Raw genomic sequence first — 13,806 nt, 5'->3', positions numbered from 1 at the left:
TGTTTGAAGTTTAATAATTTTCAAATGAAATTCTGCTAGTGTATAGGCAGCTTAAGTCAATGAACATCCATATTGCTTTCTAAAGCATCTGTTTATACAGAAATACAAAAACATTTGTAAAAAAAAACTTTTTATTGGATCTGTGATCTCACAAATAAAATTTTTTTTATAGTAACAATCTATTGCAGCTTTTGCTTTCTACAACGCTACAGTAGTAACTGAATTTATTCTCTCTTGAGAAGAGGAGATTAAGGGGGGGTATGATCAACATGTATAAATACATCAGTGGTTCATATAGGTCATCACAAAGGACAAGGGGGCACTCTATACATCTGGAGGAAAAGAGATTTAATCTCCAAACATGGAAAGGTTTCTTCACAGTGAGAGCTGTGAAAATGTGGAATAGACTCCCTCAAGAGATGGTTCTGGCCAGCAAAGTGGATTGCTTTAAAAAAGTCCTGGATTATTTCTTAGATACACAGAATATAACTGGATACTAACATTTATAGGTAAAGTTGATCCAGGGAATATCCGTTTGCCTCCCAGGGGATCAGGGAGGATTTTTTTTCCCTGCAGGAGCAAATTGGATTATGTTTTCCTGAGTTTTTTTCCTTCCTCTGGATCAACTGTGAGTATAGGATTATAACTTTTTTTTTTTTAGTGGTTGAACTGGATGGACACTTGTCTTTTTTCAGCCAGACTAAATATGTAACTATGTAAGTACTTTGTGTATACAGTAGGTAGCTCATATGATGGAGATAGTGCTGGTGCACTAACTAAACGTAAGAATAATGTTACAGATCAATAAATAATCTGTTACAGACACAGTTTGAACACTGAGTTCAGATACATGACCCAACATTACTACATTGTTTAACCACTTGCCCTCCAGAGGATTTACCCCCCTTCCTTACCAGGCCATTGTTTGCGTTACTGCACTGCATTACTTTAACTGACAATTGCACTGCTGTACACAAATGAAATTTACATCCTTTTTTTCCAACAAATAGAGCTTTCTTTTTGATGGTATTTGATTGCCTGTGCATTTTTTAGTTTTTGCGCTATAAAAAAAAAAAGACTAACAAATGTGAGAAAAAAACAATATTTTTTATTATGTTGATATGCTGAAGGCAAATAGATATTTTTGCTTAGCAAAGTGAATTTTCACTTTGCAACTGAATTTTTTCTTAGCTTAGTAAATGAGGTGAAGCTCTATTGACTTTCATCATCCAATCATGTGCAAGCAAAAACACTTTTTTTAAGTGGAGTTAGACCAGCAATGGGCAAACTACGGCCCACGGGCCGCATACGGCCCGGCGGACCTTTTAATCCGGCCCGCGGAGCTAGGCTCCCACTAGGCTCCTCTCACAGTCCGCCCTGAAGACCGGTGTAGCATGAAAATCTGTCTCCTATGAGGATCTGTCCCCCTCTACGTATCTGCGCATGTGCCGGAGATCGCCGATCGGCTGCTAATGCCTGAAACTGGCACATGCGCAGATACGTCAAGGGGGGCAGATCCTCATAGGAGACAGATTTTCATGCTACACCGGAATGGCGCGGGAACACGGCAGGAGGAACGCGCGGAGCAAAGGTAAGTGAATTGACACAGGGGGGACTTGGGGACTTAATATGGGGGATGAATTACTATAGGGGGGATGAATTACTATATGGGGGATGAATTACTATGGGGGATGAATTACTATGGGGGATGAATTACTATGGGGGATTAATTACTATATGGGGGATGAATTACTATAGGGGATGAATTACTATATGGGGGATGAATTACTATGGGGGATGAATTACTATGGGGGATGAATTACTATATGGGGGATTAATTACTATATGGGGGATTAATTACTATATGGGGGATGAATTACTATATGGGGGATGAATTACTATGGGGGATGAATTACTATATGGGGGATGAATTACTATATGGGGGATGAATTACTATGGGGGATGAATTACACTATGGGGGATGAATTACTATATGGGGGATGAATTACTATGGGGGATGAATTACTATATGGGGGATGAATTACTATATGGGGGATGAATTACTATGGGAGATGAATTACTATGGGGGATGAATTACTATATGGGGGATGAATTACTATGGGGGATGAATTACTGTGGGGGATGAATTACTATATGGGGGATGAATTACTATATGGGGGATGAATTACTATGCTTACTATGGGGGAATATTACTATACTTACTATGGATGACACATACACATCATTCATCTACTCTTGGTCTGGCCCCCGGGTCCAATATATGAACCCATTGCGGCCCTCAAGTCAAAAAGTTTGCCCACCCCTGAGTTAGACACACTATAATAAGTGTTTTCACTCAATGACTGGAAGTTTGTTCCTGGCAGGATTAATAAGTAAAAATAAAGGTAAACAAACTAAAAAAAGAAAGCTACTCGGCTACCGCATCTAAGGACTTACATTTACACATACATTATATTTTTGTTCCTGGCTTTAAATTGGAATGTTGGTTCTGGTGGATTGATCCTTTATGTAGATATGTTTACAACCCTAAAGTCCTCTACTTGATCACTAATACTTGATCAATGTGTGCCTCTCTGTCTCACTCACAGCTGGATAGACAAGGATGTGATGCCATAGAGGTTAATTCTACGGTCTTTCAACTGAGGAATATGGAATTCGAGCGTAGACTGAATGGACAGGCCTCCATCACTGAAGATGGGACTGGTAACTTCTGGTTTCATCTTTCTTCTATCTTGCTTATAAATGGAACATGTAATGTACATGAATGTTATGGTTAGAATAATGGTGAATCCTATGACTTCCCAATTCTGATCTACTTCTTTTTAATGATTCTTCTGGTAGGAATTGAATTATCTACAGTCAGTCAGGTTTCTATAGCCAATATAATCAGCAAGGTGTCCTTTTTTGATGCTGATGGTAACTACAAATCTGGGATTCCATTCAATGGAGTGGTGAGTTGCTTAATACTAGCAAATATGCTGTAATTATGATATTATTTTGCCTTAAAAATTGTTATAACCAACGAGAGCTAAAAATAACAGTCACTTGTCTGAAAATGACTTAAAGGATTTTAAGTGTGGACACTAAATGGCAATTAGTACATTGAGCCTAATACAGCTACGTACTTTTGAGTGAATTCATTTTAAATGCAATACGCCTCTAAGCAGAAAGTGTTGGACAATGCAGCACTTCGCTAATCTAAGTAATAGGTTTCTGCTGAGCCCCGGTTAAAATGCAATACTAATGTAAGTGTGGGTGAAGACATTATTATTATTATTATTATTAGCCACTTGCCCTCCGGATGATTTACCCCCTTCCCGACCAGGCCATTTTTTTGCGATACAGCACTGCATTACTTTAACTGACAATTCTACAGTTATGCAATGTTGTATATAAATGAAATTTATGTCATTTTTTTCCCACAAATAGAGCTTTCATTTGATGGTATTTGATCACTTCTATGTTTTTTATTTTTTGTGCTATAAACAAAAAAGGACTGACAATTTTGAAAAAAAAAACAATATTTTTGACTTTTTGCTATAAAACATATTCAATAAAAAAATAAAAAAAAATGTCTTCATAAATGTAGACCAAATTGTATTCTGCTACATGTCTTTGCTAAACAGAATCCCAATAAGTGTATATTAATTGGTTTTCATGAAAGTTATACCATGTACAAATGGCGGTATATATACTGGAATTTTTGTTTTTATACTAGTAATGGTGATCAGCGACTTAGAGTGGGACTGTGGTGGGCATTCTGACACTAGGTGGGAACTGAATAACTGCCACTGACATCTCCAGTGACACTATTAGAGTGATCAATGCTAATAAAAAGCACTGACTGTGTGCTAATGACACAGAGTAGGAAGGGGTCAACATCTGGGGCAATTAAAGGGTTAACTGCGTGATTAGACTGTGTGCTGTGGTGTGTTTTTCTATCCCTTTGCTGTGCACTTAGAAAGCAGCACGTCTATGCTTACACACAGATCTTTCCCCTGTCAGCTTCGCTGACGATCACCGAGTCCTGGCCGGGAATCATCGCCCAGGACTCGGTGATTGACGTCCTTAGCAGCCAATAGCAGCACAGGTAGGGCAGCACTAATGCCCTCTATCCAGAATCAAAAAACACGTATATTTACATGATTTTGCACAGCGCAGCTGCCCTGTAGCAGTACATCTGCTATGGGACATGGGCTAGTGGTTAGTTTTAAATGGTCAGTTCACCCAGTAAGGAAATGTTAGTGTTTGAAAGGCACTGGAGTGGACATACAGTACCTAAGCTCCATTTTAAACATTAAAAAAAGTCTTGCCTACGGGCATACCCCAAAATATGCATGCAATCATTTATTCGCCAGAAGAACCTGTTCCGGTGCCCCTCTCTGATTTCATGGATAAGCTTCAAGGATTGTTATTCCTCTATCTGATGAGAGTGCCTTTACTGGCCACTAAGGAAATCTTATTGAATATGGGAATGGTGAATGGCAGAAAAGCTTAGGCCCTAGTCACAAAGTAAAACTTAAATCAGCGAAGCACAAAGGGCACCTCATATTCATTTCCACATATCCACTTTTGGGCCCATGATCTGGAAATCCTTGTGCCTGACCTCTTTTCCCATGATTTTTTTGCTAACAATAAGAATAAATGTTGGTGGATTCTGAGCAAAATCTCCCTCTCAGCTACCTCTGAAATTGCTGCAGAAACTGCTTAGAGCCTCCCCATTGCATTAAACAGGTTATATGAGCAGAAATGCAAACAAATTAACTTTGTTTATGAGCCTTAACTGCACAGTGGCTAAATGGTTAGCACTTCCACCTGGCAGTATTAGGGTTGTTGGTTCAGATCCCAACCACGGCACCACCTGCCTGCAGTTTGTGTGTTCACACTATAGTGTAAAACCATGATATATTTTTTGAGGGGTAAATGTAAAAAAATATCACTCGCAAATACGGTGCCTAAGGTGATATTTTTGTACATTTACCCCTCAATAAAATATCTTACGGTTTTACACTATGGGATATTCTCTTTCTTTGCTTTTTTTGGTGATATGCCTATCCTAAACTTGCAGGGATCTGGAGACAGCTGTTCTATTGGGGAATGCCCCACAAGCATTATAGACCACTCGAGAAATAGATGGTCATTGGCTAAGGATGAGTTTTAGTCCATGCGGGGCACCTTGTTGAGCACAGTGGAGCACTTTGGATTGATTGAAGAAAATAAGCACTTCAATTAGGCTGGAGCACGTGCATGTGCACTTGTTTCACAATTTGGAACTTTATTAACGGCAGCTTAAGCCGTATGTTATTGTTTGAATCATATGTTTAATACTAATGCGTGGTCTGTTTAATTTTTATTATTCATGTATTGTGGCACAGTGCACAAGTTTAGGACTGCTGCAATAGTTTAATCCATTTTTATGTTTGTTAAGTATTGCACATCCATAAGGGCATGAACACTTTTTAAAGTATATCCTAATTTTACCCTGCACTCATCCAAGTTTCAAGTTTTGCAATAAAGCATAAAAAAAGAAAACCCCTAGACTGGTCGTTAAGCCAGAAGAGTGACAGTGTTCCTGGCTGCTAGTGTACCTATGAGGAAAGAACCTTGTAACCTAAACAGTGGGTCCTCTAGGGAGTGAACGCTACAAATATAACAAACTCTGTTTGTGATACCTTACTATGTCTTCTTTCAGGTTAAAGTGGTGGATGCTAATGATGACCCTATCCCAGGCATTAAGGTTTACCTAACAAGTTATAAAAATTCAATCGATGAAACCTTGATGACAGACAACAACGGACAAGCTTCTTTTAGTGTCAATACAAGCCAATGGATGGGAATAGTATTCCTTCAGGTAATAGTTCTGTTTTGATATATTGGTATATGTGTCATTTTTTGTCAAGTTGCCCAATTTCCCTATATCATTTACTCACTAAAATATTTATAAACCTTTGACAGGAAACGTAGCAATGCCACAATGAAGTATAAAAAAGTTAGGTAGATTGAAAAAAAACAACAGAAATGGATAAACTGTGACAAAAGTGCATTAGGTCTTCTGTTCAAAAAAAAATACTGTAGGCTCTTTTCACATTTTTGCATTTTTCTGTGTTGTAGATATGTTGCGTTGTAGGTGCAATGTGTATTTTAGATACACATTGCACCTACAACCAATGATTCCTAAGTAATACCTGCTGAGCTGGAAGTTGAATTTAGGATGCAGTTAATTTGACATTTTTCCTGTTCAATATTTTTATTATGATAGCAAATGGGGTAGAGTTTGCAAATGATACAGATGACAACATTCAGTGGCCCTGGAGTACTAATATGGTTGCATTGCAAAGTAGTTATAATTGCATTATGACAAATTTTGTAGTTAGCAATAGAGGTGAACTGGGAACTGCAGAAAATGAAATAGTGTCATCATGAGATATGCTTCTTTTGAGATAATCATAAATGAAGTCTACGATAATGATAAGTGTAGAAAGTTAGAATATAGAAAATAGAGAAGAAGGAAAAGAGATGTAGACGGGGGGCCATGGTAAGGGAGATTGGCCAAGGGGGAGGAGGGCTCTACCTACAGCTGGCCAGCAAGGAGAATGGGTAAATTGGCTGAAAATGTTAGAGTTCCTAAATTTGTTCATAGAGTAGAGTTTAGTAAGCTTGGCCATCAATTTGTTCATATACTATCATTTGGCATAATCTTGTTTTGACTTCCAGATTTTTGAGAAACTGTGATTTCCATGCCTTTGTGATTTTTTGGTGGCTGTGAACAGGAGGTTCAGGAATTTAAAGTTGTGTTTATCTACGTTGTCAGGCCTGTGATTTGATTTGGTTTCACATACATTTTTGAGAATTTGATAACTGTACAGTATACTCAGTATTCGGTATACTTAGCTCCAGAATGTATGCTCTATAGGGAAGGTTCACCAAATCTGGAGGAATATCCCAGTCACTGAGCAGCCCCAAAAACAAGTAGAAAGATAGTTTGGTACTAAGCTAGCCACTTGCCTGGGTATTAGGTACCACAATTTGTTCCACTTCTGGGGCATTTTGGGAGCAATTCTTGGTGGTAAGCCATCTGCCTACAGTCCTCCTCCGCCAGTTTGTAGCTCAGTTATGATTTCCATATGTGTTAATACTGTATGTGAAATGGGTTGGAAAAGTACGATTTTAGCAATGAATAGATTTCAGAAATTAGACCAGGAGAGTGGGGGTGATTGCTGTACATATGAAGTGAACATAGGTTTCCTAATGGGATATGAGACAGCTATAAGTAAAAGGTTTTAAGGCCATTAGGTTTGACTAGGCTATGGAAGCAAAATAGGCCTGAAGTGACCCAGTGTTTATAGAGCCATGGTAGTTAAACTTGTGGTGTGGTGAGAGTAAGTTCACTGGAGTACTTCACACCATCCCCGACCTTAAGGGGGTGCATGGGAATTAGATTTCATAGTTGGGCAATTTTCATACTGAGGAGTTTTTGAAGCATTTTTGCTTTAAAAAAAAGTGCCTGAAAATCTCAAGAAAAAAGCTTCCCTATGTATGTGAATGTATATCTATGTATGGTTTCACACTGAGGCATTGTGCTTGTGGTGTTGTGTAAAAACTCCTGCCTGTAGTATCTTTGGGGCATGTTTGGTGAACTAAAAAATGCCCCAAAAACGCATCTTTCCATTGATATCAATGGAAAACACCTGAAAAACAGCCTGAAAAGCACCTCAAAAACGCCTCTGAGAAGGTGCAGCTTTTAAGTCCTGTGTCCTTTAAAATTGCTCAGCGTGGCAAAAGCGTGCTAAAAAACGCCTATGCGTTTTTGCTATGTTTTTGTGGCGGATCAGTGTTAAAGTAGCCTATCTCTTGGAAAAAGCCAAAGGAGGTTGGATATGACCAGAGTAATCATTAATTTCCAGTCTTACACATAATGGGACCTCGGTTATATAGCATGATACCTTGTAAATTGGGCTATTTGTGCTGTCTGAAAATATGTAGATATACACAGGACCCCCGGGTCACCCTTTGTTTTAGCTCAGAGCATGGTTTAGAGGGTTAGTCTGGGTCTTTGCTGATGCCAAAGGTTGGCCATTTTTCAACACACTTCACCCACAGTGCACCTAAAACATGTAACTAGAGTCATATATTTTCTTGAACTAACAATAATGGTGTGAACGACCTGCACTACTAGTCTAATGTAAAAAACTAGAAGGGAGGAAGGGAGAAGCTGCCAACATTAAATCATATACCCATGATCTGAGCTAAAACAATATCAAAATAAATGTGGCCCTACTCATAAATATCAAAAAACATACAAGTGAATTCTGAATAAACTAAAGTGCCACACAAAAATGACCTCTATAATAAATAAACATAACACCATGCAGTGTGATACATGAATAAAGTACATAAAATGAATCTGCTGTGAGAGTGAATAATACTCAAGTGATCAAAGTGATACTACAATACTCCTATAAATATGATATAAAGGAAACGTGCAAAGGACTAGTGTATTGAGATGAAAACCAACCATACACTAGTACCATAGTATTGCCAAACCAAATATAATATAATATGCCAAAAAATGGGTCTCTAATATATGAACATCACATAGGTGCAATATAAATACATAAAAAATAAAACATATGTGATAACACGTGCAAGTACAGTGCAAGCAACACGCTGATTGAATCAAACTAACACAGTTTGATCTGTGCTCAAAAAGTCCAATGAGTGGGTAACACCACTACTTCAACTCTAACACGTGTGCCAATAAAGTGAAGTAACTGCTGGTACAGAAATCCAACCAAAGGCTAGATTAGCCTCTCACCTCCAGACTTCAACCCGTACAGGTCAAAGCGTATTGTGGGATCAAATCCTCAGATCCTTCCAGCACACACTGGTCTCCACTGTTCCGCTCTCTCCGCACACAGATCTCCCTCTCAGGGGGTCAGCACTCAAGCAGTGGCTCCTCAAACATGTGGCAGCATCAGACCATGTGCAAGACCTTGCACATGGGCTGATGCTGCCACATGTTTGAGGAGCCAAACATGTCTTTTCTATCTTAATTTCATCTTGCATAGATCGTTCATTTTAACAGAGTGTGCTGAGCGACCAGATACCAGCCTGTGTGGATAGCTGCGGAATTGAAAACAGGAGAAGTGTGTCTTGGGTTCTGTAAAGCTCACCATACACTATACAATCTGATTTTACAATCTCCTTTAGATCTACCATCAACTATGTGGTGCAAGGACCTGACTGATTGGATAGATGGCGTGTTCTCCTATGATATAGTTTTGGTAAATCTAAAGGAGATTGTACAGTGTATGGCCACCTTTATACACCTAAAATGAGCTAGTTGCGCTTTCAGTGACATTAATTGTTAATGGCACACCAAACACAGAAACAAGCACACATTTTGCCATGTGAACGAGTGACAAATGCAGCAAAACGCATTGTAAAAAACACGCAACCCACATCACACCAAAACCTCCCAAGAGCTACTTTGCCACATGTAGCACAGCCCATTGATATCAACGGGTTGCCCTGTGTGTGTCACTGGAAAAACAAGCCATAAAACATGCGCTCCCACTACACTAGGTGTGAATGAGGCCTGAAGTAAAGTTGGTGTGTTTACACAAGAACAATGAGGTTCCATTCACATCTTTGTGTGTTTCCAAACTCATGGCAGACTGCACGGAAAATGCACGCTTTGCCATGCATTTCAGAAACACGCTGCAAATGTGCCTCATGTTTGTGTTGCCATTACATATCAACGGCACCCCAAGTGCAGTAAATATATCAAAAACTGTGGCAACGCACCATGCTCCACTCCAAAAAAAGTTCTGAAGCTTCTATAGGGAAATTGTCACGTGTAGGTCAGCCCTTTCAAGTGAATTGGCTTCCTTAAGTGTGATGAGTTAAAATGCTCCAAAACACCCAAAACAGATGTATGTGGGAATGTGAGTTTTCGCTACGTGGAGATGTGAACAGGGCCTGGCAACTGAATGTCCCTGTCCAGCATTGCCATTGGTGCATTGCCTTGAAAAAGTATTCATACCCATTGAAATTTTCCACATTTTGTCATGTTACAACCAAAAATGTAAATGTATTTTATTGGGATTTTATGTGATAGACCAACACAAAGTTATTAATTCATAATGTGTTGCGCTCCCAGTGAGAGTGTCAAAGATATTGATTCTATTTACCCTTTTGTAAACAAATATATACTCAGGTAATGTGCAAAAAATACAAAATAAAAATATATATAGTGATAAAAAAATATTATATATATTATCCACTAATGAAAAAATGGAAAATGTGAAAATAATACCCTCGAAAACAATATGTGATAAAAATGTGTACTAAAACAGGAATATAAATAAATCAATATGCATCATGATTATTCAAAAAAAAAAAAAATATTAAATAATTAATAAATATATATACTGCTAATTAATTAGTGATAATAATGTCCTTTAATTTCTGTGACTTTGTGCTTGATTAAATCTTGATTTGGTGACTTATTGTGAATCCGTGACTTTCTTTAAATCCTTAATCAGTGAAGATGTATGCTCACCTCCTTATCAGCCTGCAATTAGGCTATTCACACTTGTGGTTCACCTCCCATGGAACCTGTTTAGATGGAATTCCTCCTTTACAGATTGTAAAAACGTGGATATCCGTTATCCTTAATTAGCCCTTGTGCGTTTTTCCATATGTGGGAACAAATTGCCAGACATAGTGTTTTATCCTTATAAAAAGGTTTCCGCTTTATTGCTTTCCAATAGGTACACTCACATAGATAGTGTGCGGTATAGGATGAATTGCTCAGCTCAAGTAATCCGCCAACCGTCCAGCCATGCACCCGCCGCCTGTCAAACACTCCGGCTCTCTCCGAGTGACAACGCAGCCCCACCCCTACGCGTTACGCCACTGGTCACGTGGCTTCATCAGGGGGTTGTGATTCACAACCCCCTGAAGCCACGTGACAATCTGTAAAGGAGGAATTCCATCTAAACAGGTTCCATGGGAGGTGATTATTTTCACATTTTCCATTTTTTCATTAGTGGATAATATATATAATATTTTTTTATCACTATATATATTTTTATTTTGTATTTTTTGCACATTACCTGAGTATATATTTGTTTACAAAAGGGTAAATAGAATCAATATCTTTGACACTCTCACTGGGAGCGCAACACATTATGAATTAATAACTTTATGGACACAGAGGTAGTAGTGTGTTGAGTGTTTGCGATCCTATTAATATTTGGGACAGTGTGTGTCCATTTTGTTGATGGTTTTGAGGGGTTAATATTGGGTTAATATTGGGTGGATATATTGGCTCGCAAGTCACACAAATATCTGCTAATAGACCAACACAAAGTGGCACATAATTGTGAAGTGGAAGGAAAATGATAAATGGTTTTCAAAAAGGTTTTACTAATAAATATGTGAAAAGTGTGGCGTGCATTTGTATTCAGCCCCCCTCCGAGTCAATACTTTGTAGAACCACATTTCGCTGCAATTACAGCTGCAAGTCTTTTTGGGGATGTCTCTACCAGCTTTGCACATCTAGAGAGGGAAATTTGTGCCCATTCTTCTTTGCAAAGTAGCTCAAGCTCTGTCAGATTGGATGGAGAACGTCTGAACAGTAATTTTCAAGTCTTGTCCTAGATTCACAATTAGATTTAGGTCTGACTTTGACTGGGCCATTCTAACACATGAATATGCTTTGATCTAAACCATTCCATTGTAGCTCTGGCTGCATGTTTAGGGTCGTTGTTCTGCTGGAAGGTGAACCTCCACCCCAGTTTCAAGTCTTTTGCAGACTCTAACAGGTTTTCTTCTAAGATTGCCCTGTAAATGGCTCCATCCATCTTCCCATCAACTCTGACCAGCTTCTATACACCTGCTTTTTATCATTTTCCTTCCACTTCACAATTATGTGCCACATTGTGTTAGTCTATCATGTGGGAGTCAAACTTAATTTCATCAGCATTATGGTTGCCCTCAAAATAACTGGCTGTATCTGTAAGACTATATAAATGTATCTGCTCTTTATCATATTAAATAATTGCCTCTACATTTGATTATTACTAGGTTTAATAATAATAACTTCAGATGTAAGTTGTGGAAGGCAGGTGTAGTCCAGCACAGAACCCACTTACATTCTTTTAGCAGATGATACAAGTCTGAGAAGAAGGGTCGCACACTGCTGGTATCATCCAAAGGATACTTTATTGGAGACTGATGAGACAGAAGATGGTTCTGCCATGGTGTTTTGTCTCAGCAGTCTCCAGTAAAGTTTCTCATGGATGATACCAGCGGTGTGCAACCCTCCTTTTCAACTATCATGGAATTGTATTATACTCATAATAATTATAAGCAGATGTCCAGAGCCTCCCGCCATCAGAAGTCAAGAGTCCCCCACCCTCCCTTACATCACAGTGCACCCCTCTTACCTTGTGCCACTGCCGGGAAGAAGCTGGGAGCAGAGCTGCAGGAGAGGTGCGAGGGCCACATGAAATGGCCTGGAGGGCCGCTTTCAGCCCCGGGACCTTGTGTTTGACACGTGATCTATCACACAAAATCCCAATAAACACATTTACGTTTTTTGGTTGTAACATGACAAAATGTGGAAAATTTCAAGGGTTATGAATACTTTTTCAAGGCACTGTATATGGCATGACACAAAATTGGTTACTATAACAATGGTCTACAGGCTTTGGGATGTGCCAATGGGTGAATACAGTTTGCTTTCCCATGCTTTTCACTTACCTTTGACATCAGTTTGACATTCTTCTGATATTATTTAGAGTTCATTGACAGGGGCTTTTGAACCACAGTGGACCTCCCCCTGACCTGCATTTGGCCTCCCTCTAAGTTGCTCTAATCTGCTTTAGGTTCCTTTTGCGTTCCCATTGACTTGTATATGGAAGGATGCTAACAAAAGCCTGTTGTCTCAGGCCCTTAATCCACAGTTATTGACCTTCTCTGTCTTCTTCTATGCAGTGATAAAATAATATTTACTTTTAATATTATCCATTATTTAAAGCTAAATGTCATCATAATGAAATAATCTTATCTAATGTATTTTTACCTAAATTGCGAGACGCTTTTTTGAACAAAATGTCTTTTTTCACTTTTTTGTCTTTTTCTCAAAGGCAAGAACAAGCCTGCAGGATCGACAATATTTTTATGGCGTCATAGTCCCTGATGATGGTGAAGCAAATCTGAAACTTATACCCTTCTACTCCCGTAATAAAAGTTTCCTGAAACTCCATTCCCTGTACAGCATCCTCCCATGTGAAGGGCAGCAGGAGGTAGAGGTGGAATATATTATTAAACACACAGAGTTGAAGAATGACGTTGACCACTTTGATCTCCATTATTTGGTGAGAATCCTTTTGCATTTTCCCTACAAAAAAAGGGATTCCAGTTACACAGCTAAAAAAATAAAATAATTGTTAATGTAGGATGTGTTTTACATGCTTAAAGATCTGTAATCATGTTTTTTTTTATTAGCCCACCTCATTGTTTCTATGGCTGCAAAACAGATAGAGAATTACTGCCCTTGCAGTTCTGTAGGCTCTGTGCCACTCAGGGGCGGACTGACCATTTGGAAACTCGGGCACTGCTCGGGGGCCCGGGGTTAGTAGGGGAGCCCATGAGATGCCCCTGGTACCTTTTCCATAGGCCTTTTTGAGTTTGGGCAAGGACACAGGGGCCCCATGATCCCCTATTGCCTGGGGGCCCCATAAGTTGTCAGTCCGCCCCTGGTGCCAATGCCAC

At 39.1% G+C, this 13,806-nt stretch overlaps 1 protein-coding gene across 1 annotated transcript in view; it reads left to right on the top strand.

Moving 5' to 3' along the window:
- Positions 1–13,806, top strand: part of LOC149449765 (alpha-2-macroglobulin-like) — a 115,103-nt gene that overhangs the window by 14,927 nt on the left and 86,370 nt on the right. The window contains exons 7-10 of the mRNA XM_089692752.1: positions 2,610–2,724; positions 2,863–2,972; positions 5,714–5,872; positions 13,179–13,409. Of these exons, the coding sequence (XP_089548878.1) occupies positions 2,610–2,724; positions 2,863–2,972; positions 5,714–5,872; positions 13,179–13,409 (615 nt within the window). The remainder of the gene's footprint in view (positions 1–2,609; positions 2,725–2,862; positions 2,973–5,713; positions 5,873–13,178; positions 13,410–13,806) is intronic.

The sequence above is a fragment of the Staurois parvus genome, unplaced genomic scaffold (genome assembly GCF_062004578.1).
Source record: "Staurois parvus isolate SC_StPar_1 unplaced genomic scaffold, SC_StPar_1.0 ptg000604l, whole genome shotgun sequence".
Lineage (NCBI taxonomy): Eukaryota > Metazoa > Chordata > Amphibia > Anura > Ranidae > Staurois > Staurois parvus.
This window is presented reverse-complemented; position numbering and strand designations above follow the sequence as displayed.